Source organism: Salmo trutta, chromosome 2 (assembly GCF_901001165.1).
Source record: "Salmo trutta chromosome 2, fSalTru1.1, whole genome shotgun sequence".
NCBI lineage: Eukaryota > Metazoa > Chordata > Actinopteri > Salmoniformes > Salmonidae > Salmo > Salmo trutta.
This window is the reverse complement of record NC_042958.1, coordinates 68916992-68941532: the sequence shown is the minus strand read 5'-3', so window position 1 is coordinate 68941532 and position 24541 is coordinate 68916992. Positions and strand designations below refer to the sequence as shown.

Sequence of the window (24541 nt, the reverse complement as noted above, 5' to 3'; positions counted from 1 at the left end):
TACTCAACCACCTGAGTCAATACATGTTAGAATCACCTTTGACAGAGATTACAGCTGTCAGTCTTTCTGGGTAAGTCTCTTACAGTTTTGAACACCTGGATTGTACAATATTTGCCCATTATTCTTTTAAAAAATTCCTCAAGCTCTGTCAAGTTGGTTGTTGCCATAGATTTTCAAGACGATTTAAGTCCAAACTGTAACTAGGCCACTCAGGAACATTCAATGTCGTCTTCGTAATCAACTCCAGTGTATGTTTGGCCTTGTGTTTTAGGTTATTGTCTGCTGAAAGGTGAATTTATCTTCCAATGTCTGTTGAAAAGTAGACAACCAGGTTTTCCTCTAGGATTTTGCCTGTTCTTAGCTCTATTCCGTTTCCTTTTATCCTAAAATCCTTCCTACCCACTGGGCACAGATGTCAATTCAATGTCTATTCCACGTTGGTTCAACTTAATTTTGTTGAAATGACATAGAAATGACGTTGACTCAACCAGTTTGTGCCCAGTGGGTAATCCGTACCGAGGACAAGCAAACCCATAACATGATGCATGCAATATGAGGAGTGGTACTCAGTGAAGTGTTGGATTTGCCACAAATGTCACGCTTTGTTTTCTGGACAAAAAATGTGTTTATTTCTTTTGCATTATTACTTTAGCGGCTTATTGCAAACAGGATGCATGTTTTAGAATATTAGTATTGTGTTCAGGCTTCCTTCTTTTCACTTTGTCATTTAAGTTAGTATTGTTGAAGTACTACAATGTTGTTGATCCATCCTCAGTTCTCCTATCACAGCCATTAAACTCTAACGTTTTAAAATCACTATTGGCCTCATGGTAAAATCCCTGAGCGGTTTCCTTCCTTTGTGGCAACTGAGTTAGGAAGTACGCCTGTATCTTTGTAGTGACTGGGTGTATTGATACACCATCCAAAGGGACATCCAATGTCAGTTTTTTTGTTACCCATCTACCAATAGGTGCCCTTCTTTGCTCTCGGCACTTCTTTGAATCTGTGCTTGAAATTCCCGGCTCGACTGAGGCACCTCACAGAAAGTTGTGTGTGTTTAGTAGAGAGATAGGGTAGGACATTCAAAAATATGTTAAACACTATTATTGCACACAGAGTGAGTCCATGCAACTTATGTGATTTGTTAAGAAAATGTTTACCCCTGAACTTATTTAGGATTGCCATAACAAAGGGGTAGAATACTTAGTCACAAGACATTAGAGCGTTAAATGTTTTATTAATTTGTGATACATTATCCTAAAAACATCATTCCAATTTCATTTTATGGGGTATCTTGATTTAATCCATTTTAGAATAAGGCAGTAATGTAACAAAATGTGGAAAAAGTCAAGGGGTCTGAATACTTTCCAAAGGCATCAAGGATCTCTCTGTACTTTACTCCATTTATCTTTGCCTCGATCCTGACTAGTTTCTCAGTCCCTGCCACTGAAAAACATCCCCACAGCATGATGGTGCCAGGCTTCCTCCAGACTTGACGCTTGTCATTCAGGCCAAAGAGTTCAATCTTGGTTTCATCAGACCAGAGAATCTTGTTTCTCATGGTCTGAGAGTCCTTTAAGTGCCTTTTGGCAAACTCCAAGCGGGCTGTCATGTGCCTTTTTACTGAGGAGTGGCTTCCAGCTGTCCTCTCTACCATAAAGGCCTTATTTGTGGAGTGCTGCATAGATGTTTGTAAATTATTTTTTTTTTTTTCTGGAAGGTTCTCCCATCTCCACAGAGGAAATTCAGAGCTCTGTCAGTGACCATCAGGTTCTTGGTCACCTCCCTGACCAAGGCCCTTCTCCCCCGATTGCTCAGTTTGGCTGGGAGGCCAGCTCTAGGAAGAGTCTTGGTGCTTCCAAACCCCTTCCATTTAAGAATGATGAATGCCACTGTGTTCTTGGGAACCTTCAATGCTGCAGACATTTTTTGGTACGGTTCCCCAGACCTGTGCCTCGACACAATCCTGTCTCGGAGCTCTACGGACAATTCCTTCGACCTCATGGCTTGGTTTTTGCTCTGACATGCACAGTCAACTGTGGGACCTTATATAGACAGGAGTGTGCTTTTCCAAATCATGTCCAATCAATTGATTCTACCACGTGGACTCCAATCAAGTTGTAGAAACATCTCAAGGATGATCAATGGAAACAGGATGCACCTGAAGCACAATTTCGTGTCTCACAGCAAAGGGTCTGAATATTTATGTAAATAAGGTATGTTTTTTGTATTTTTATAAATTTGCAAAAATGTACAAAAACTTTTTTCTCTTTGTCAGTATGGGGTATTGTGTGTAGATTTGTGAGGATATTAAAAAAAGTAAGACATTTTAGAATAAGGCTGAAACGTAACAAAATGTGGAAAAAGTGAAGGGGTCTGAATACTTTCCGAAGGCATCGTATATATATATATTTATATACACAAAATTAAGTATGGATTTCACATGGCTGGGCAAGGGGCGCAGTGGGGAGCCAGGCCCAGCGAATGAGAATGAGTTTTTCCCCACAAAAGGGCATTATTAGACAGAAATATTAATTTAGTATTGCTTTCTTTAGTACTATAGCTACTATTCTTTAATATGAATCACTTAGCTTTGGCAACACTGACCTTGTCCTTTATGCCAATTAAAGCATTTTGAATTCGACAGACAGAGAGAGAGAGAGGAATGGGACGAGGAAAAGGAAGTGAAGAAAGGAGGAGGTGGAGAGAAATAAGGAGAGAGGGAATAGAGGAGAGGAGTCGAAGGTAGTAATGAACAAAAAAAGGGAAAAAATTACAACAATGATAAAGGTTAACTACAGTGTGACGTTTTTCAACACATCTTCAAAAGCAGACTCCATTGCTAATAAACCTACCCTGGCCTGTAGCTACCATTCACAACACCTGTATTTTTTAGCATGAACACGCTCAATCCATCTTTGTAACACACAACTTAACCCTGAAATACACACAAACCAATTCTCATGCATACCCCACAGACTGATCAAGAACACGCGTCCCGATTTTAACACATCCTCATGCAGACACCCATACACTGCTCTTATAGTAGAACGCACTATCACCCACATTTTTAAACAGACTCACCTCAAACTCAGTGACCGGTTGTGTGTGGGAGCGCTCCCCCTTCGACCAGCGCTTGTCTGTAGCCTCCTGCATCTCTGAGCCTTTAGACTCTTCCTCCTTGGGAGGGCTGCAGAAAAAAAGACAGAGAGCGAGAGACAAAGGAAGAGAGCGAGTGAGATAGAGAAATAAATATGGAGAGAAAGTGTAGGGAGAGAGACAATGATGGACAGAGGAAATACAATTGAGGATGGCATTGATAGAGGTTGGCTACCAGGACTTTTATTACTGGCACCAACTATCTCCTTTATTATGACACCTTAGCTGTCTGGCTGTCATTTGTGTTTATCATGGGCACTAAATGTACCTTGCCTTCTGATTTGATAGTGGCACTGGCCTCATTCAGGGCTTCTGATAACAGAATCTATGTAAAATAGAATCAGTGAGTGTGTGCGCGTGTGCATGCGTGTTAACAATTCCAACGTGTATTCATTAAAATATGTATTCAATTCAATGAAAAACCTGTTAAAAAAATAACTCCTAGCTCCATAAATGTGGGTAGAACACTTTAGTGTTCTATGTCTATACAGTGCATTTGAAAAGTATTTCAGACCCCTTGACTTTTTCAACATTTTGTTACGTTACAGCCTTATTCTAAAATGGATTAAAAAAAAAAAAAAAAAAAAATGTAATCTACACACAATGCCCAAAATGACAAAGCAAGAGTTTTTTTTAAAGAAATATCTTACTTACATAAGTATTCAGACCATTTGCTATGAGACACCAAATTGAGCTCAGGTGCATCCTGTTTCCATTGATCATCCTTGAGATGTTTCTACAACTTGATTGGAGTCCACCTGTGGTAAATTCAATTGATTGGACATGATTTGGAAAGGCACACACACCTGTCTATATAAGGTCCCACAGTTGACAGTGCATGTCAGAGAAAAAACCAAGCCATGAGGTTGAAGGAATTGTCCGTAGAGCTCCAAGACTGGATTGTGTCGAGGCACAGGTCTGGGGAAGGGTACCAAAAAAATGACTGCAGCATTGAAGGTCCCCAAGAACACAGTGGCCTTTATCATTCTTAAATGGAAGTTTGGAACAACCAAGACTCTTCCTAGAGCTGGCCGCCAGGCCAAACTAAGTAATCGGGGGAGAAGGGCCTTGGTCAGGGAGGTGAACAAGAACCCGATAGTTACTCTGACAGAGCTCCAGAGTTCCTCTGTGGAGATTGTAAAACTTTCCAGAAGGTAGAGTGGCCAGACGGAAGCCACTCCTCAGTATGAGACACGACAGCCGGCTTGGAGTTTGCCAAAAGGCACCTAAAGACTCTCAGACCATGAAAAACAAGATTCTCTGGTCTGATGAAACCAAGATTGAACTCTTTGGCCTGAAAGACAAGCGTCACGTCTGGAGGAAACCTGGCACCATCCCTACGATGAAGCATGGTGCAGGCAGCATCATGCTGTGGGGATGTTTTTTAGAGGCAGGGACTGGGAGACTAGTTAGGATCGAGGGAAAGATGATCAAACATCTGATCTGCAGAGAAGAATGGGAGAAACTCCCCAAATACAGGTGTTGCGTCATACCCAAGAAGACTCAAGGCTGAAGTCGCTGCCAAAGGTGCTTCAACAAAGTACAGAGTAAAGGGTCTGACTACTTATGTCATAATTGGTTTTTTAATAAATTGTCAAAAATGTATAAAAACCTTTTTTTGCTTTGTCATTATGGGGTATTGTGTGTAGATTAATGAGGAAACAAACAATTTTATATATTTTATAATAAAGCTGTAACGTAACAAAATGTGGAAAAAGTCAAGGGGTCTGAATACTTTACGAATGCACTGTAACCTGAAAGTAAATGAAACAAGTTAATGGTGTGGAATTTATAAAGGAATGAATATTGACACATTCCTGACAGTTATAATATTAGTGGCCGGTCTCAGAACGAAACTGAAGACAAATCAGTAGAACTGGTCAAATTCCAAAAGGGTAGAGGGGAAGGTACGCGTTGACGTCACACACACACAGGACATGACCCAGTGGTACACCCGCAGCCAGATAACACTGCAGCTGATTATACAGAGACACCATGCATGCACCAAGGTTACTATAGTGTGTTTTTACATTCGTTTTTTATTTCTATTAGTTGTAAGATTTTTATTTGAAATTCAGATTATTTTCAGATCCACTTTACACATGTTTTATTTGAAGTTATGTATTATATTATTTAGTTTCAGTGTTAAGGACTGAAAGTAGCTTATGCGTGGGAGGCTAGGAACAATGTATGTGTTGTATAGTTTTTTTGGGACGTCACTTCTTGCCAGCGTGAGGCAGTAATGAATAAGGTGATGGGTCAGATCATAGGTTAGGTTTAAAGAAAGACTCAGAACTGGGAAATGTTATGCTTCCTGGAATTGTGTACATATCCTTGCGACATGGGTGCACCATGAGGTGATGGTGGCGGATGAATGGCACAACAATAGGCCTCAGGATCTCATCACGGTATCATTCAAATTGCCATCAATAAAAAATTGTTTTCTTTGTCCGTAGCTTATGCCTGCCCATACCATAACCCCACCGCCACCCTGGGGCACTCTGTTCACAACGTTGACATCAGCACACCGCTCGCCCACACGACGCCATACATGTGGTCTGCCATCTGCCGGGTACAGTTGATACTGGGATTCCTCTGTGAAGAGCACACTTCTCCAGCGTGCCAGTGGCCATCACAGGTGAGCATTTGGCAACTGAAGTCGTCTACGACGCCTAGCTACAGTCAGGTCTAGACCCTAGTGAGGACGACGAGCACGCAGATAGGCTTCCCTGAGATGGTTTCTGACAGTTTGTGCAGAAATTCTTCGGTTGTGCAAACCCACAGTTTCATCAGCTGTCCGGGTGGCTGGTCTCAGACGATCCCGCAGGTGAAGAAGCCAGATGTCGAAGTCCTGGGCTTGAGTGGATACACGTGGTCTGCGGTTGAGATATCTGTGCCATTGTGTTGTGTGACAAAACTGCACATTTTAGAGTGGCCTTTTATTGTCCCCAGCACAAGTTGTGCCTGTGTAATGATCATTCTTTTTAATCAGCTTCTTCATATGCCACCTGTCAGGTGGATGGACTACCTTGGCAAAGGAGAAATGCTCACCAACAGGAATGTAAACAAATGTGTCAAATTATTTGGGAAATCGCATGAGCATTCAATATTTTGAGGAGCGAGGGGCACGTGACGGAATTTAAAGTGCTAAATTAAAGACAGTACAGTAAACGTTGGGGTTGTAGCTACATGTCCAGGCAAAACAACGTTAGCTGGAAATCTACAGTGATTTGACCAGTGGGTGAAACTGACTAAATGTAATGTTTTTCATGTTGTTAACTAGTTAGCTAATCCGTGTTGGTATTTTCTGCTGTTGGCTGGCTGCAGCCTCTTTATAACTAATGTTAGCTAGCTAATGTTTGGCATGGTTGCTAGTAAGCTAATGTTAGCTAGCTAACACTATGTTGCTAACTTTAACTCAAGATGAGCTGAAACAATGGCTAGCTAGCTACTTCGCTCAAAAAGGCACCTTGTTGTTGAGTTAGCTAGCTAGCTAGCTAGCCAGCCAGCCGTGTCACTACAAGCTAGGCCTTGGCTTACTGTTGCGCGATAGGACGTGTGTTGTCGAGTGAGCTAGCCGCGTCAATTCACACAAACTACATCCTGCCTTGTTGAGCTATCTAGCTAATGTTGGCTAGTTACACAGCATTCGGAAAGTATTCAGACCCCTTGACTTTTTCCACATTTTGTTACATTGCAGACTTATTCTAAAATGGATTAAATACATTTCCCCCTTTCAATCTACCAACAAAACCCTATACTGGCAAAACAGGTTTTGACATTTTTGAAAATATATATACACTGCTCAAAAAAAATAAAAGGGAACACTTAAACAACACAATGTAACTCCAAGTCAATCACACTCCTGTGAAATCAAACTGTCCACTTAGGAAGCAACACTATTTGACAATACATTTCACATACATTTCACATACACTATTTGACAATACATTTCACTGTTGTGCAAATGGAAGAGACAACAGGTGGAAATTATAGGCAATTAGCAAGACACCCCCAATAAAGGTGTGGTTCTGCAGGTGGTGACCACAGACCACTTCTCAGTTCCTATGCTTCCTGGCTGATGTTTTGGTCACTTTTGAATGCTGACGGTGCTTTCACTCTAGTGGTAGCATGAGAGGGAGTCTACAACCCACACAAGTGGCTCAGGTAGTGCAGCTCATCCAGGATGGCACATCAATGTGAGCTGTGGCAAGAAGGTTTGCTGTGTCTGTCAGCGTAGTGTCCAGAGCATGGAGGCGCTACCAGGAGACAGGCCAGTACATCAGGAGACGTGGAGGAGGCCGTAGGAGGGCAACAACCCAGCAGCAGGACCGCTACCCCCGCCTTTGTGCAAGGAGGAGCAGGAGGAGCACTGCCAGAGCCCTGCAAAATGACCTCCAGCAGGCCACAAATGTGCATGTGTCTGCTCAAACGGTCAGAAACAGACTCCATGAGGGTGGTATGAGGGCCCGACGTCCACAGGTGGGGACGTTTGGCATTTGCCAGAGAACACCAAGATTGGCAAATTCGCCACTGGCGCCCTGTGCTCTTCACAGATGAAACCAGGTTCACACTGAGCACATGTGACAGACGTGACAGAGTCTGGAGATGCCGTGGAGAACGTTCTGCTGCCTGCAAGATCCTCCAGCATGACCGGTTTGGCGGTGGGTCAGTCATGGTGTGGGGTGGCATTTCTTTGGGGGGAGCCGCACAGCCCTCCATGTGCTCGCCAGAGGTAGCCTGACTGCCATTAGGTACCAAGATGAGATCCTCAGACCCCTTGTGAGACCATATGTTGGTGCGGTTGGCCCTGGGTTCCTCCTAATGCAAGACAATGCTAGACCTCATGTGGCTGGAGTGTGTCAGCAGTTCCTGCAAGAGGAAGGCATTGATGCTATGGACTGGCCCGCCCGTTCCCCAGACCTGAATCCAATTGAGCACATCTGGGACATCATGTCTCGCTCCATCCACCAACGCCACGTTGCACCACAGACTGTCCAGGAGTTGGCGGATGCTTTAGTCCAGGTCTGGGAGGAGATCCCTCAGGAGACCATCCGCCACCTCATCAGGAGCATGCCCAGGCGTTGAAGGGAGGTCATACAGGCACGTGGAGGCCACACACACTACTAAGCCTCATTTTGACTTGTTTTAAGGACATTACATCAAAGTTGGATCAGCCTGTAGTGTGGTTTTCCACTTTAATTTTGAGTGTGACTCCAAATCCAGACCTCCATGGGTTGATAAATTGGATTTCCATTGATTATTTTTGTGTGATTTTGTTGTCAGCACATTCGACTATGTAAAGAAAAAAGTATTCAATAACATTATTTCATTCATTCAGATCTAGGATGTGTTATTTTAGTGTTCCCTTTATTTTTTGAGCAGTGTATATAAAAAAACAGATACCTTATTTACATAAGTATTCAGACCCTTTGCAATGAGACTTGAAATTGAGATCAGGTGCATCCTGTTTCCATTGATCATCCTTGAGATGTTTCTATAACTTGATTGGAGTCCACCTATGGTAAATTAAATTGATTGGACATGATTTGGAAAGGCACACACCTGTATATGTAAGGTCCCACAGTTGACAGTATATGTCAGAGCAAAAACCAAGTCATGAGGTCGAAGGAATTCTCCATAGAGCTCAGAGACAGAATTCTGGGGAATGGTACCATGTCTGCAGCACTGAAGGTCCCGAAGAACACAGTGGCCTCCATCATTCTTTAATGGAAGTTTGGAACCACCAAGACTCTTCATAGAGCTGGCCACCCGGCCTAACTGCGCAATCGGGGGAGAAGGGGTCACTCTGACAGAGCTTCAGAGTTCCTCTGTGGAGATGGGAGAACTTTCCAGAAGGACAACCAGCTCCGCAGTACTCCACCAATCAAGCCTTTATGGTAGAGTGGCCAGACGGAAGCCACTCCTCAGTAAAAGGCACGACAGTCTGCTTGGAGTTTGCCAAAGGGCACCTAATGGACTCTCAGACCATGAGAAAAAAGGTTATCTGGTCTGATGAAACCAAGATTGAACTCTTTGGCCTGAATGCCAAGCGTCACATCTGCAGGAAACCTGGCACCATCCCTACGGTGAAACATGGTGGTGGCAGCATCATGCTGTGGGGATGTTTTCAGCGGCAGGGACTGGGAGACTAGTCAGGATAGAGGGAAAGATGAACAAAGCAAAGTACAGAGAGATCCTTGATGAAAACCTGCTCTAGAGCGCTCAGGACCTCAGGCTGGGGCGAAGGTTCACCTTCCAACATGACGACCCTAAGCACACAGCCAAGACAACGCAGGAGTGGCTTCTAGACACGTCTCAATGTGTGAGTGGCCAAGCCAGAGCCCAGACTTGAAGAGACCTGTCCATTTTCTAAAATATCTAAAAACCAGTTTTTGCTTAATCATTATAGGGTATTGTGTATTGATGAGGGGGGAAAACGATTTGATCAAATTTAGAATAAGGCTGCAACGCAACAAAATGTGGAAAAAGTCAAGGTGTCTGAATACTTTCACTTGCTAGCACGTTTTGCACGGGAGCTAACGTTAGCAAAATAGTTGAACAAACTTGCATTAGTAGTAAAGGAAACACATGTTTGAACCACTGAGTTGACTATGTCGTGCTTTGCGAGTGTACATTTCTCAGTAGCTAATTACACGGCCCTCTGTATTTGTTGGCTGTTGGCATACTCGGTCCAAATTTCAAGCCATGTTTGTAGCTATCGAGGCAAATACAATGAAGCAGAATGACGGCTGCCATTTGGTCAGAATGCTGATGAATTGTTCAGGAATCGCTTTGGAAATGATTCGCGATTTACATAATTTAATATATTGGGAATTTATTATTTTTAAGGAATCAAATCTTTATTGGAATCGATTTAAGGATTCAAGTCTTTTTTGTGTGAAATGTATGTATTTATTTTTTAAACTGTTGTTACTTTAAAAAAAATTACAAATACTATGAAACACACCCGAAACGAAACAAATTAGAAACTTGGCCTCCTACACTAACTGAAGTAAAATAAATACCATGGTAAATTATTGAGCTAGCTAAATCAACCTTTTATAACAGACTGACCAGAAAAATTCAAATTACATGCCCTTGAATTGATTCTGAATGGTCAAAAAATATTAAATGAAAGAAAAAAAAGACTATATAAATCATAAGGGAATAAGGTTACTGTATGTCAACTACAGCCCATTAAAAATGGAAAAAGGTCCATTTGGCTACATCTACCCTTGCAGCCCAATTCTGATCTTTGCCCGATTATGGGCAAAAGAGCTGATCTGATTGGACCAAGACCAATTTGTGGAAAAAGCGTCAGTATTGGGCTGCCTGAGTAAATGCGGCCATAGGGACCCATGTTGTAGCCCACATGGGTTTGTCCATGTCTGGCCCAAAAGATTAACCCAACTAGGTTCCCAGTTAAGATGTCCATTTAGAGTTCTTGGATATGAAATGTTGCACTAGATCAGTAGCCTAAATACTTTGTTTTATTTTCACAGCTACCTATGAACAAACCCGGATCTAACTTAAAAAAAAGCAGAGAAACTTCTGATCTGCGGACAGACTCCGACACGGGTGAAGAAGAGTCAGGACCTGACAGTGGTAATACGGCGACAACTTCATTGCTGACATGCACATTTTGGAGATTGTATAAAGTGTGAGGAAACCAATGTGCACATTGGTCATTTTATTTAACTATATCTGTAATCAGAGTTCCTGCATTGTATTTGATCTGAGCATGTGCTATAAATAAATATTCATTTATTTTATAAAGAACTGCTTTTGTCATCTCTTAAGAAAGCTTTCTCGGGCAACAACATCTGGGTCCTGCATGGAGACAGAACAAAGCCAGTTTGGTCCCAGGCACAATTGAATAAAAAAATGGTACAGCCTACTTATTGCACATACAGGTCACAGTACACATCCATTTGGGTAAACACCTGGGACCCATGTAGGTAAGTGTGATAACCCACATGGCCCTCAGGTTTAAGCCCACTTTGTAGGTCCCTGTTGGGTTTCCCTAATGGGGCCCATGGAACAGCCCTTCATTTCCATGTGGGACCCATATGGAAATGTTGGCTGCAACACGGGACCAACAGTTTATATGTTATTTATGTTTTTGATCAGTCTGTCTGTCTGTGTGTGTGTGTGTGTGTGTGTGTGTGTGTGTGTGTGTGTGTGTGTGTGTGTGTGTGTATGTACAGTTGAAGTCGGAAGTTTACATACACTTAGGTCATTGAAACTCGTTTTTCAACCACTCCACAAATGTCTTGTTAAACTATAGTTTTGGCAAGTCAGTTAGGACATCTACTTTGTGCATGACACAAGTCATTTTTCCAACAATGGTTTAAAGGTCATTTCACTTATAATTCACTGTATCACAATTCCAGTGGGTCAGAAGTTAACATACACTAAGTTGACTGTGCATTTAAACAGCTTGGAAAATTCCAGAAAATGACATCATGGCTTTAGAAGCTTCTGATTGACTTAAATTATGTCAATTAGCCTATTGGAGGTGTACCTGTGGATGTATTTCAAGGCCTACCTTCAAACTCAGTACCTCTTTACTTGACATCATGGGAAAATCAAAAGAACTCAGCCAAGACCTCAGATAAAAAAATTGTAGACCTCCACAAGTCTGGTTCATCCTTGGGAGCAATTTCCAAACGCCTGAAGGTACCACGTTCATCTGTACAAACAATAGTATGCAAAAATAAACACCATGTGACCACACAGCCATCCTACCGCTCAGGAAGGAGACGCGTTCTGTCTCGTAGAGATGAACGTACTGTGGTGTGAAAAGTGCAAATCAATCCCAGAACAACAGCAAGGGACCTTGTGAAGGTGCTGGAGGAAACAGGTACAAAAGTGTCTACATCCACAGTAAAACGAGTCCTATATCGACATAACCTGAAAGGGCGCTCAGCAAGGAAGAAGCCACTGCTCCAAAACCTCCATAAAAATGCCAGACTACGGTTTGTAACTGCACATGGGGACAAAGATTGTACTTTTTGGAGAAATGTCCTCTGGTCTGATGAAACAAAAATAGGACTGTTCGGCCATAATGACCATCGTTATCTTTGGAGGAAATAGAGGGAGTCTTGCAAGCCGAAGAACACCATCCCAACCGTGAAGCACGGGGGTGGCAGCATCATGTTGTGGGGGTGCTTCGCTGCAGGAGAGACTGGTGCACTTCACAAAATAGATGGCATCATGACGTAGGAAAATTACGCGTATATATTGAAGCAACATCTCAAGAGATCAGTCAGGAAGTTAAAGCTTGGTTGCAAATGGGTCTTCCAAATGAACAATGACCCCAAGCATACTTCCAAAGTTGTGGCATAATGGCTTAAGGACAACAAAACAAGGTATTGGAGTGGCCATCACAAAGCCCTGACCTCAGTCCTATAGAAAATCTGTAGGCAGAACTGAAAAAGCATGTGCGAGCAAGGAGGCCTATAAACCTGACTCAGTTACACCAGCTCTGTCAGGAGGAATGAGCCAAAATTCACCCAACTTCTGGTGGGAAGCTTGTGGAAGTCTACCTGAAACATTTGACCCAAGCTAAACAATTTAAAGGCAATGCTACCAAATAATAATTGATTGTAACTTCTGACCCACTGGGAATGTGATGAAAGAAATAAAAGCTGAAATAAATCATTCTCTACTATTATTCTGACATTTCACATTCATAAAATAAAAAGTGGTGATCCTAACTGACCTACGACAGAGAATTTTTACTTGGATTAAATGTCAGGAATTGCGAAAAACTGAGTTTAAATGCATTAAAAACTGAGTTTAAATGTATTAAACTTCCGACTTCAACTGTACGTATGCATGTATATATGTATACACACACACACACACACACACACACACACACCTCTTTATCTATGGTTCTGAACTATTCTCAAAGACGAACACACACCACCACTACACTAGTCTGTATGTATTTTTCTGTATGTGGTGCAGGCAGTGGCGGTTCTAGACCATTTCAACAGGGGGGGCCAAGCTGGGGCCAGTTGTACTGTTAGAGGGGCCAGTTACATTAGACGTTATTGTTGTCATATCGTTTTCTTCACTGCATTGCAGGTATTAGCAGGCAAAAGACCATGTTCATAATCATTCAACAATTTATTTGCATTTTCTGTCTAATAACATATGTAAAAAAAATAAAACAAACAAAAGCAAAATTAGTTATGTAAAAATTATTTCATACTCCACATTTAGGGGGGCCACAAGGGGGTCCAAAATTGTTGGCACAGGGGCACTGCCCCCCCAGAACCACTAGTGGGTGCAGGGCCTACAGCCTCAGAGCTCAATTCAATTTGTTATAAAAGATAACCAACTCCCGCATAAACAAACGCACATACATAAAGTACATGAGTATGAACACACACACACAAAGTGTTTGCATCTATATACATGTTAGGTACCATTATCGGCATCTATATATCCATTAGGGACCATTATCTGCTACCACTACAATAGTCTGTGAAACTGGCCTGATGAATGCTGAGTTGCACTGATCAAAAAGCCCTTTGAAATGCTATGTTTGCAAGTCTGTTATAAAAAAGGGGCCGGTTGCACCAGTTGGGTGTAAAAAAACGTGGTCTTAAATGCAAGGTCGGGCGAAGCTACGTCAGAATGTACACCTGTTGCACCAACCAAAAATAACACTAGTCGTAGATAAATCCGCCCGTAAGTAATGCGCATTCATGAGATTTGATGCTTCATAATGATGGTTGCTAGGCTGTTACCGTCTTTACGTCAGTTCTAAACGTTGCGAGGCACGTCCCATCACTTCGCAAAGCCCACCACTACGCGTGCACGTTTTCTTAACCACAACTGGATGGATCAATCAATAATTACTGTGGGAATGAATATCACTGAATGACGAAAATATTGAAATAAAAAGGACACTAATGCCATTGAAGGCATTTGTCATATTGTTGCTTACTGAAACTACCAAAGTCATCCAACCGTTTTAAATACTTTAAAGCAATAATAAATAAAACTATAATTTCAGCACCGTTATGATTGGGACATCATTATCACGATGCTTTGAGACAAGCGTGGGGACTCCGATTTTTGTTTTCACGGAATCTCCGTTTGGATATTTGGTAACAATTAGGCTGGGAAAGTGTTAGCCAAATTGAGTTGAGTGTTAATGATGGTAATAATCTTTAGTCTAGTTTGCTCGTCTAACAGCGTTATCAGAACATTTTCAAAGCCTGTTATGTAGCCTACGATAGCCTAGTATAACAGGCGGATTATTTTGCTTTTCACTCGCGTAGTAACCTAGGCTATATCCCGACTACATCCGCAAAGGCAAATAAGTGGTGGCAGCTCATCTAGTGGTTTGCTAATATCTAATTAGACACATTTAGCATGCAATAATGTAGCATAAATCAAGTGTATTATTTTGCTAAAAGCCCGCGGAGGTTGTGAAATATGAACACAAGACTCACATCCTTTTGAAAATATAGATTGCTATTCTTTTCTGTACATATCATAAAATAACAGTCTCAATGTAACACTCTACGCCTGCTCCCTACTAGGCGTAGGATCTGCCCCAGGTGAAGCTCAGAGAAGGGCTTACACACAGATCTAATTTTTAGGTCCGGTTTAGGGCACATTTTACGTCGGACGTAGAGTTTACTAACCACTTACAACCAACTGGTGCAACCGGCACCAGGTGCACTAGCCTGGCCGCTATGACAGACACACAGACAGACCACGGTAGCCGTGCTGATGGGAAGCAGGCTGTTGTAGCTATGGTAATGAGAGCATGGCTGTACTTGGTGCACTATCCACTTGGGATGAGGGTGATGTGGGTTGATGTTGAACTTTGCTGGGAGGAGTGAGGAGTTGAAGTGACCGGTTCAAGTACCTGCCACCCACAAAAAAAATACACACAGGAAAACGCACACGACACACACACACACACACACACCCACACACGTACACCACCACCGTGTGATACAACTTATCTGACAGGCTGACTATACTGTGTGTTTATCTGTGCTGACTCACCAGACTAGCAGACTACAGCGACATGTTGCTCCCACGCACCAGGAAACACTTAAATAATAACTGTGTGTGTGCTCATGTTTATGTTTTGAGTCAACAATCCAATGTATAATCATTCAAATTTGGAGACAATCCCATGACCTTATAAATATAATACAATATCTCCTCGACGCCGCCTACCTGCCTGCCGCCACCATCTCCTTGCTTGTGATTGGCTGGGTGCGCGCTCGGCTGTCGTTGTTGGCATGGCGACCACTCTCCTCTGTTGTCAGGGGAGACGACTCCTCAGTCTTCTCCAGCCCCTGGTGGAAAAGGGCCTTATGAGTATTTCCCACATTAGACAGCGTCCCCGGGGGTTTCAGGGTGAGGTTTCCCATAGATAAAAGGTCTAGGATCAGCTTCCCCTCCCCTAATTCGAACCTCAGCCATCAGTAAGGGAAAATGCGAATCTGACCCAAATCAGTGTCTAGGGGCAGCTTCACCCTACTCCATCCCTGGGGAGGCGACATTGTGGTTTTACTGTCCCCAAAGTTCCTCTGTCCAGTGTCTGTGTTCTTTTGCCCATCTTAATCTTTTATTGGTCAGTCTGAGATATGGCTTTTTTTCCACAACTCTGCCACACACAGGGGCTCCATTCACAAACTCGATGAGGAAGAGGAGAAAGAGGGAGGAGAGTTGTGTGTCTCCCGAGAGTGGTCTGTTTCTCAGCCGGCCAGTGCTGGACTGGTGCCCTAAATATAAATAAACAAAGAGAACACCCAGGGAAATGGACAACAAGTGAGTCCAGACCTACAGCAGAGCAGATGTCGATGAGAACCATACGGTCTAAGGCCTACAATGTATACGTGTCTATCTATTTGGTGCCTGGGTTGTGTTAATTAGGTACCAAAGAAATAAAAACAAATGGACTGGAACAGAGAGGGACAACACAAAATTGTGCAATAAGAAATGCTCATTCTCCATTGAAAAATGTTACCATGGGCCCTTGTGAATATGACCCGGAATACATCTCTTTATCTATGGTTCTGAACTATCCTCAAAGACAAACACACACCATCACTAGACTAGTCTGTTTTCTTGTATGTGGTGCAGGGCCTACAGCCTCAGAGCTCAATTCAATATATTCTAAAAGATAACCAACTCCCGCATAAACAAACACATTCATGAAGTACCTGAGTATGAGCACCCACACACACACAAAGTGGGTGCATCTCTTTCTTAAAAACACTGTCATTTGCTACCATCTGGGTCCACTTGGCCAACCCCTGGCACTCTCCTAAGGCCAATTTTAGAACCACAAGTGCACCGCTTCCTTCTTTTAGGCCTACGACTACACAATCCCCTCATGGAAGCCCAATAGCCTGGGAAAAGTCAGTTACTCTGTTACTGTGCTTTTCTGTAATTTGGTTTAAAAATGTGTGCACGTGCACAAAAAAAGGGGCAGTACGGGGATATTTTGTTTTAACATACACTACCATTCAAAAGTTTGGGGTCACGTAGAAGTTTCCTTGAATCTTGAAAGTGTATCATTTTAAAGGGCTAACTGATCATTAGAAAACCCTTTTGCAATTATGTTGGCACAGCTTTGCAATTATGTTGGCACAGCTTAAAACTGTTTCTAAGTGACCCCAAACTTTTGAACGGTAGTGTATATATGGTCTTAAGTATGCCTGAGTACACTGGCTTTCTTTTCCTTTCCAAATCTTGGCTCGGTTTGTACTCCAATCTCCAAGGGAGTGGAGGAGCCAAGTCTGAGTCCAGGTGCGGGTCAGTCCGTATACTCTACGGGACAACTCAATTATAGAGGATATTTTGCAGTAATCAGCTGTGGGGGATATGGGACTAGGCCAGATGTATGGAGCAAGAAAGAGGAATTGAGATTGAGATTTGCTGGAATGGGGCCTAGGTAACACACACACACACACGCAACACAACTGCAGAATACTCATACTTGTGTAATGTAGACATATTCATAATTGCAGATGACAAACACCCATACAAGTATGCGCAAATACATGGCTGTACACAGAGGCATATGTGCACATAAACACACCCCTACATACACAGGTACACACACACACAGAGTATACCTTAATCAAAGACATGTTGGCAGCCATGTTCATCTTGGCTTCGTCATCAGTCTTCCTGTCAGTTACTGTCAAAAAACACACATTAGCACACACGTGTATGTGATTTGATTTAAACCTTGGTCAAAAAAATCAATTTAAAAAAAAAAATCACACATAAGCACAAATCCACAGGTTCACATCAGAATGTTATTCTTTCATTATTGTGGAGGATATGAGCGACCTATCAGTCACCTCAGGTCTTGGATTAGGTCTTTGTGTGCGTTTTGTTTCTAAAACAGCTATTGCTGTAATGCTGTTTACAGGGTTGGCTTGTTGGTGTGAGGCCCACTTGCACACACGCAAACTCGCACACAGAAGGACAACTCATTCTCGCTTTCATGCGCGCGCACATGCAGTCACACACACACACACACACACACATGCAGTCACACACACACACACACGCAGCCACACACACACACACACAGAGCGAGAGAGAGACAAACACACTTACTTCCTCCCACCCACTAATCCTACCATAGCTGGCCTGAACGCTCTGTACTCTGTCTGGGAGGGAAAAGTACTGTACATTCACCACCTGCTCTGTAAAGTGATAAGGGTCTTTCCCAGGAGCGAAAACGGCAGAAAAGGGCCTGGGAATTCTGAGGATATCCCATCAGTTTCAGTTTTACAGACAAGTGCCTCTGAGATGGCAGTCATCGCCATACTTATGGAAATTCGCCCAATGTTGCAAGAATGTTCCCAGAACACACTTTATATGTTCTTCAAAAGGTTCCCAGAATGTTTCATTAGGTTGTGGGAACAGTCTGGTCGGAACATTGCTGGACAAAACAAAATATATATTCCTAAAACACAAAAACTGTCCAGAGAAACCCTGTTTTTGCTTTGTCATTATGGGGTACTATGTGTAGATGGATTAAATTGATGAGGGGAAAAAAAACGATTTTAAAATGAGACTAACGTAACAAAATGTGTAAAAAGTCAAGGGGTCTAAACACTTTCCAGAATGCACGGTACATCCTGTCATATCCCGACAATGTTCCCACAGCCTAAAGAAATGTTATAGGAGCGTTTAAAGAATATACAGTGCATTCTGAAAGTATTCAGATCCCTTGACTTTTTCCACATTTTGTTAGTTAGGTTACAGCCTTATTCTAAAATGTATTAAATTGTTGTTGTTTTTCAATTTACACACAATAACCCATAATGACAAAGCAAAAACATTTTTGGCAATGTATTAAAAATGTTATGACATTTACATAAGTATGCAGACCCTTTACTCAGTACTTTGTTGAAGCACCTTTGGCAGCGATTACAGCCTCAAGTCTTCTTGGGTATGACGCTACAAACTTGGCACCCCTGTATTTGGGGAGTTTCTCCCATTCTTCTCTGCAGATCCTCTCAAGCTCTGTCAGGTTGGATGGGGAGCATCGCTGCAAAGCTATTTTCAGGTCTCTCCAGAGAAGTTCGATCGGGGTCAAGTCCGGGCTCTGGCTGGGCCATTCAAGGACATTCAGAGACTTGTCCTGAAGCCTCTACTGCCTTGTCTTGGCTGTTTGCTTAGGGTTGTTGTCCTGGTGGAAGGTGAACCTTCATCCCAGTCTGAGGTCCTGAGTGCTCTGGAGCAGATTTTCATCAAGGATCTCTGTACTTTGCTCCATTCATCTTTCTACCCTGACTAGTCTCCCAGTCCCTGCTGTTGAAAAACATCCCGACCGCATGATGCTGCCACCACAGGCTTTAACATAGAGATGGTGGCAAGTTTCCTCCAGACGTGACACTTGGCATTCAGGCCAAAAAGTTCAATCTTGGTTTCATCAGACCAGAGAATCTTGTTTCTCATGGTCTGAGAGTCCATTACGTACCTTTTGGCAAACTCCAAATGGGCTGTCATGTGCCTTTTACTGAGCAGTGGCCTCCGTCTGGCCCCTCTACCATAAATGCCTGATTGGTGGAGTGCTGCAGAGATGGTTGTCCTTCTAGAAAATTCTCCCATCTCCACAGAGGAACTCTGGAGCCATGTCAGATTGACCGTCATGTTCTTGGTCACCTCCCTGACCAAGGCCCTTCTCCCCCGAATGCTCATTTTGGCCGGGTGGCCAGCTCTAGGAAGAGCGTTGGTGGTTCCAAACTTCTTTCATTTAAGAATTATGAAGAAACAGCTCAAAGATAAATCAATGGAAACAGGAAGCACCTGAGCTCAATTTTGAGTCTCATAGCAAAGGGTCTGAATTCTTATGTAAATAAGGCATCAGTCTTTTTTAAATTTTATTCTAAAAACCTGTTTCCGATTTGCCATTATGGGGTATTGTGTGTAGATTGTCAAAGGTGTGAATACTTTTTAAATGCACTGTAACAATTTATTTGTAATAGTTTTGGGGGTTTTAAATATTGACCTTTTTTTTCGGGTAACTTCGGAACTACTCAGAATGCACTATATCGAGCGTCATGAAGAGAACCTACTCTGCTACAGAGTTCGTATGCTAGCTCAATAGCTAGCACAAGCTGGCTAACTTGAGTCACTAGCCATGCTAGCATGTAATTACATTCCAGGCTGAGTGTTGTTGGTGGTGAGCTACAATTCACCAATCACGAGGAAATGTGATGTAAACAAGCTATCGTATTACCAATCAGCGAGTATTCCCCACACGTGAGGCATCCTGCATGTTCAACAGGCAGGCTCTTTGTGCCTTCTTGCCTCAGGCTCACGAAAGGAGAAAATCCTCCCTGCCTGCTTTAATTGTTTAGTTCCTCATTTTCATCCTATTTGTTTTGTCAACTTTCCTTCTCTGGTAGCTCTGAATTAGGCTACAAGAATTTTTTTTTAATTACTTTTTCAATGTTGGCTTAGTGTTAGATGACTGACATCGGAGTCTGGACTGTGCTGTTTTGTGATCATTTCCACCTGCCTGAAGCTTTCCTCCGATCGCCGACTTGTTGACTGTTTCCCTAGTCTACTGTGCACTCTGCCGCTTCTGGAGTATTGCTCCTGGAATCCATCTACTTTGGATTTCCCTCGCTATATAGCTATTGGATTATCCGCCTCACTGACTCTCCCTGAGCCCGGTGAAATGGCCTATCCCTCTGAAGGGCCTCGCTCCCTGGCTCTCGCTTAGCAACTCAGCCACTCTTGCCATAGGTTGGGCCACAAGCATCAATGTGTAAGTCTCTGCTCTCTCTTTGCTTTTCATCTGCTGGTGTTGTTTAAATTGTGTTCTGTGGGTTCCTGCCTGTGCTAGTTGGTCTCGAGTTGTTAAACGTGTTGAGCTCTGGCTTGCTACTTATGCTGACCTTGGTGGTTGGCTAGCTAGGCTAGTTAGCTAGCTGGCTAGCTTAGATAACTGCATATAATACTATTTAATAACTGGTTAGATGGCATTTTGGATTACTTTAATGTGGCTCAATTCAATATTAAAGCTGTAAATTAGCTAGCTACTGTAGGTGTTGATAGCCACTGGCTGACTCATACAGTGCTAATGTAGTAGACTTCGGAATTCTGATCGGTTCTGATCAGCTTTATTAAATAATTCAAAAAATTTAACAGTGAGGTATAACTTTGAATTGGGACTTTTGATGCATATACAAATGTAAATCCATGTTACATGTGGTTACGTTTTTGCTGCCTTCACTTTAATTGAAGCCATAAGGTCAGAACACAGCAGATACAAATGCGGTAATTAGAAATAACGTGATTAATTATAATTTTAAAAGCTTTTATTGTTTTAATTGTAGCATAACAGTTTAAACTGGGGAAATCAATTTCCCCTATGCTGGATGGTAGTGATATCACCCAACACGCCCTTCCATTTCAGGGTTATAGATCGTGCCAATTAGCAGCACACGGCCACCATGCTGCAGACAAGGAACCAGAAAAAACTAAAATGGTAAAACATAGATTTCTATTTCTAAGAGAGTGCACTCAACTTAGAAATCATATATGCAACAATTAAAAAAATGTGTGTCAGATTTTTTTAAATGAAAACCATGCATTGGTCATGAAACGTTTGGTGCAAATGAATGTTAAAGTGCAAAGGATAGGAATATTTAGCCGTCACATTGACGTAATCCAAAATCCACCGGAGTCGGCTGTTCAAAACTACTTCTGACACAAGTCAGCAAAGACCCATTACACACACACACACACACACACACACACACACACACACACACACGAGCCAAGGAAGTTGAGCTTCACTCTAGTTATGCTCAGTGGGGGTTTTGCGTTTTGACTTCAAACCAGAAACCATTTTGACAGAGTCAGAGAGTAGGAGTGCTGATCTAGGATACATTTTGCCTTGATCATAATGAATAAGATATACAGACATGGGGAATCTGATCCCAGATCATCACTCCTACTCTAAGATATTGTTTGACTCAAATCCAGCCCTCATCACTTCATCCTAGACCTTTCGCAGAGATCAAAATAAACACAAAAGCCTGGAAAAGCCTTGGCAAAATGTCCACCTCTGAAGATTAGCAATTGTTCCGTAAGTGTTTCCCATTCATCTTGAAACAGCTTGTATCCCTCAGGGAAAGACAGGGAGCAAATTGGAAAGCGGGGATGGCTGGAGGGGCCAATGGATCCAGCAGCGCTGATGTGAATATTACCCAGCATCTCTTGGGACGCTCCAGAATTGAGCCTTGTGGTTGGAATTCACACATTAATTCAAAACGTCACTCGTTTCTCTTATTTTCAAGGGGTTAGACCGCTTTTAAGGAAGTGAAATGTACAGTACCAGTCAACAGTTTGGAGACACCTACTAATTCAAGTGTTTTTCTTTATTTTTACTATTTTCTACATTGTAAAATAATAGTGAAGACATCAAAACTATGAAATAACACATATGGAATCATGTAGTAACCCACTTTTTTTTTTAAAGTTTTCAACAAATATCTGATTTGAGATTTTTCAAAGCAGCCACCCTTTGCCTTGATGACAGCTTTGCACACTCTTGGCATTCTCTCAACCAGCTTCATGAGGTAGTCACCTGGAATGCATTTCAATTAACAGGTATGCCTTGTTAAAACATTTAAAACATTTAATTGTTTTCCTTCTTAACGCGTTTGAGACAATCAGTTGTGTTGTGACAAGGTAGGGGGATATACAGAAGATAGCCATATTTGGTAAAAGACCAAGTCCATATTATGGCAAGAACAGCTCAAATAAGAAAAGAGAAACGACAGTCCATCATTACTTTCAGACATGAAGGTCAGTCAATCTGGAAAAGTTTCTTCAAGTGCAGTCGCAAAAAAACATCAAACGCTATGATGAAACTGGCTCTCATGAGGACAGCCACAGGAAAGGAAGCTCTACCTCTAATGAACTTATCCTCTGCAGCAGAGTTACCAGCCTCAGAAATTGCAGCCCAAATAAATGCTACTAAAACCACTACTAAAAGGACATCAATAAGAAGATACTTGCTTGGGCCAAGATACACGGGCAATGGACATTAGACCGGTGGAAATCTGTCCTTTGGTCTGGTGAGTCCAAATTTGCGATTTTTGGTTCCAGAGGCAGTGTCTTTGTGAGACACAGAGTAGGTGAACGGATGATCTCCGCATGTGTGGTTCCCAAAGTGAAGCATGGAGGAGGAGATGTGATGGTGCTTTGCTGGTGACACTGTCGTGATTTATTAAGAATTCATGGCACACTTAACCAGCATCGCTACCACAGCATTCTGTAGCGATACGCCATCCCATCTGGTTTACGCTTAGTGGGACTATCATTTGTTTTTCAACAGGACAATGACCCAAAACACACCTCCAGGCTGTGTAAGGCTATTTGACCAAGGAGTGTGATGGAGCGCGGCATCAGATGACCTGGCAGCCAACAAGCAGACAACGTGCTCAGCATATGTGGGAACTCTTTCAAGACTGTTTTGAAAAGCATTCCAGCTGAAGCTGCTTGAGAGAATGCCAAGTGTGCAAAAATTTCATCAAGGCAAAGGGTGGCTACTTTGAAGAATCAAAAATATATTTTGTTTAACACTTTTTTGGTTACTACATGATTCCACGTGTGTTATTTCGATTTCTTCACTATTATTCTACAATGTAGAAAATAGTAAAAATAAAGAAAAACCCTTGAATGAGTAGGTGTGTCCAAACTTTGGACTGGTACTGCATGTGCTGAGCCAGCATTCTTCGTAGTTCGACCAGCCTTTTCCATTTGAGAGAGCTAAACTCTGCCACACTTGCCAGTGGAACAGTTTCACGGATGGGGAACTCCATACTATCTATGACGGGACACCGAATCTGACCCCCCCACTCCCCTTCCTCCAATAGAAAACTCCAAAAGCAAAACAGAGGCTTTGCCAACTCTCCATATACACACTAATTGATGAGCCCACAGAGCTTACCTTTCCCCAGTCTCCTCTCTCCTTCTGACCCTTTTTGTATCGTCAGTTCGATTCCTCTGCCTCCTTTCTCCTCCCTTGTTTTCTTCTGCTTCTTCCTCGGTTTCTTTTGTTTTTGTTTCTCTGCTTTGTATCGCCAATGTTTAAATGAAGTGGGCGGTTGCGAGTCAGGAAGCGAAGAAGTGATCCATGGTCTAACTCCACAATGTTCCCTCTTTCAAGCTCTCCGTTTCGGAACAAGCACTGGGATTGGTCTGGATTCGGGAATAGCTGCTGCAACATTAAAGAGCGTTTTGCCACTTCCCCTTCAGGTCCTGAACATCTCTCCGTCTCACACGCAGTCATGCACGCACACTTGTTTTATACACAGTAGCACTTAAGTCACCCACAATCTCCCTCTGTTTCTAATTCACACAGAATACTCTCTCCCTCTTACACACTCCCTCCCTCTCAAACGCACACACACGGACGCAAGCACAAGCAACGCACACACGGCCTCACCCTGTGCCACCACCGCTGCGTTTGATGCTGAACATGAACCCCTGAGGTGGGATGGCCAGCTTTCAAACATTGCCTGAACTGAAAAGGCTGTGGGCCGAAGAATCCCTTTTCATTCTGCTCCGAAGTTTGACATTAGCCCTATCAATGCCCTCTTATCCCGACAGCTATAGCACCTGTGTATCTGTTTAATGTACAGTACACTCTGTAGCCTCTTTCCTTCAACATTGAAATGCATAGAGAGTACAAAGGAGGTGGAAAAAAAAATAAAAAATTCTTCCTTGTACAATGGTGCCTTTGAGGCCTGTAAAAGCAGAGTTCTTACCTTTTGGCTCCTCGGCGTCCCCAGCTTCCAAAAGGCTGTTAAAAGAGAGAGAAAGAGAGAGAGAAGACAAATGAGGT

The 24541-nt window shown here is 42.6% G+C and overlaps 1 protein-coding gene across 2 annotated transcripts in view; it reads right to left on the bottom strand.

The window, feature by feature from the left end:
* svild (supervillin d) overlaps window positions 1-24541 on the bottom strand; it is a 116362-nt gene that overhangs the window by 44212 nt on the left and 47609 nt on the right. For both annotated transcript variants that reach the window (XM_029712702.1, XM_029712710.1), the window contains exons 3-6: window positions 24465-24499; window positions 17289-17353; window positions 15379-15500; window positions 3085-3190 (exon numbers count right to left, since the gene is read on the bottom strand). In XM_029712702.1, coding sequence (XP_029568562.1) covers window positions 3085-3190; window positions 15379-15500; window positions 17289-17353; window positions 24465-24499 — 328 coding nt within the window. The remainder of the gene's footprint in view (window positions 1-3084; window positions 3191-15378; window positions 15501-17288; window positions 17354-24464; window positions 24500-24541) is intronic.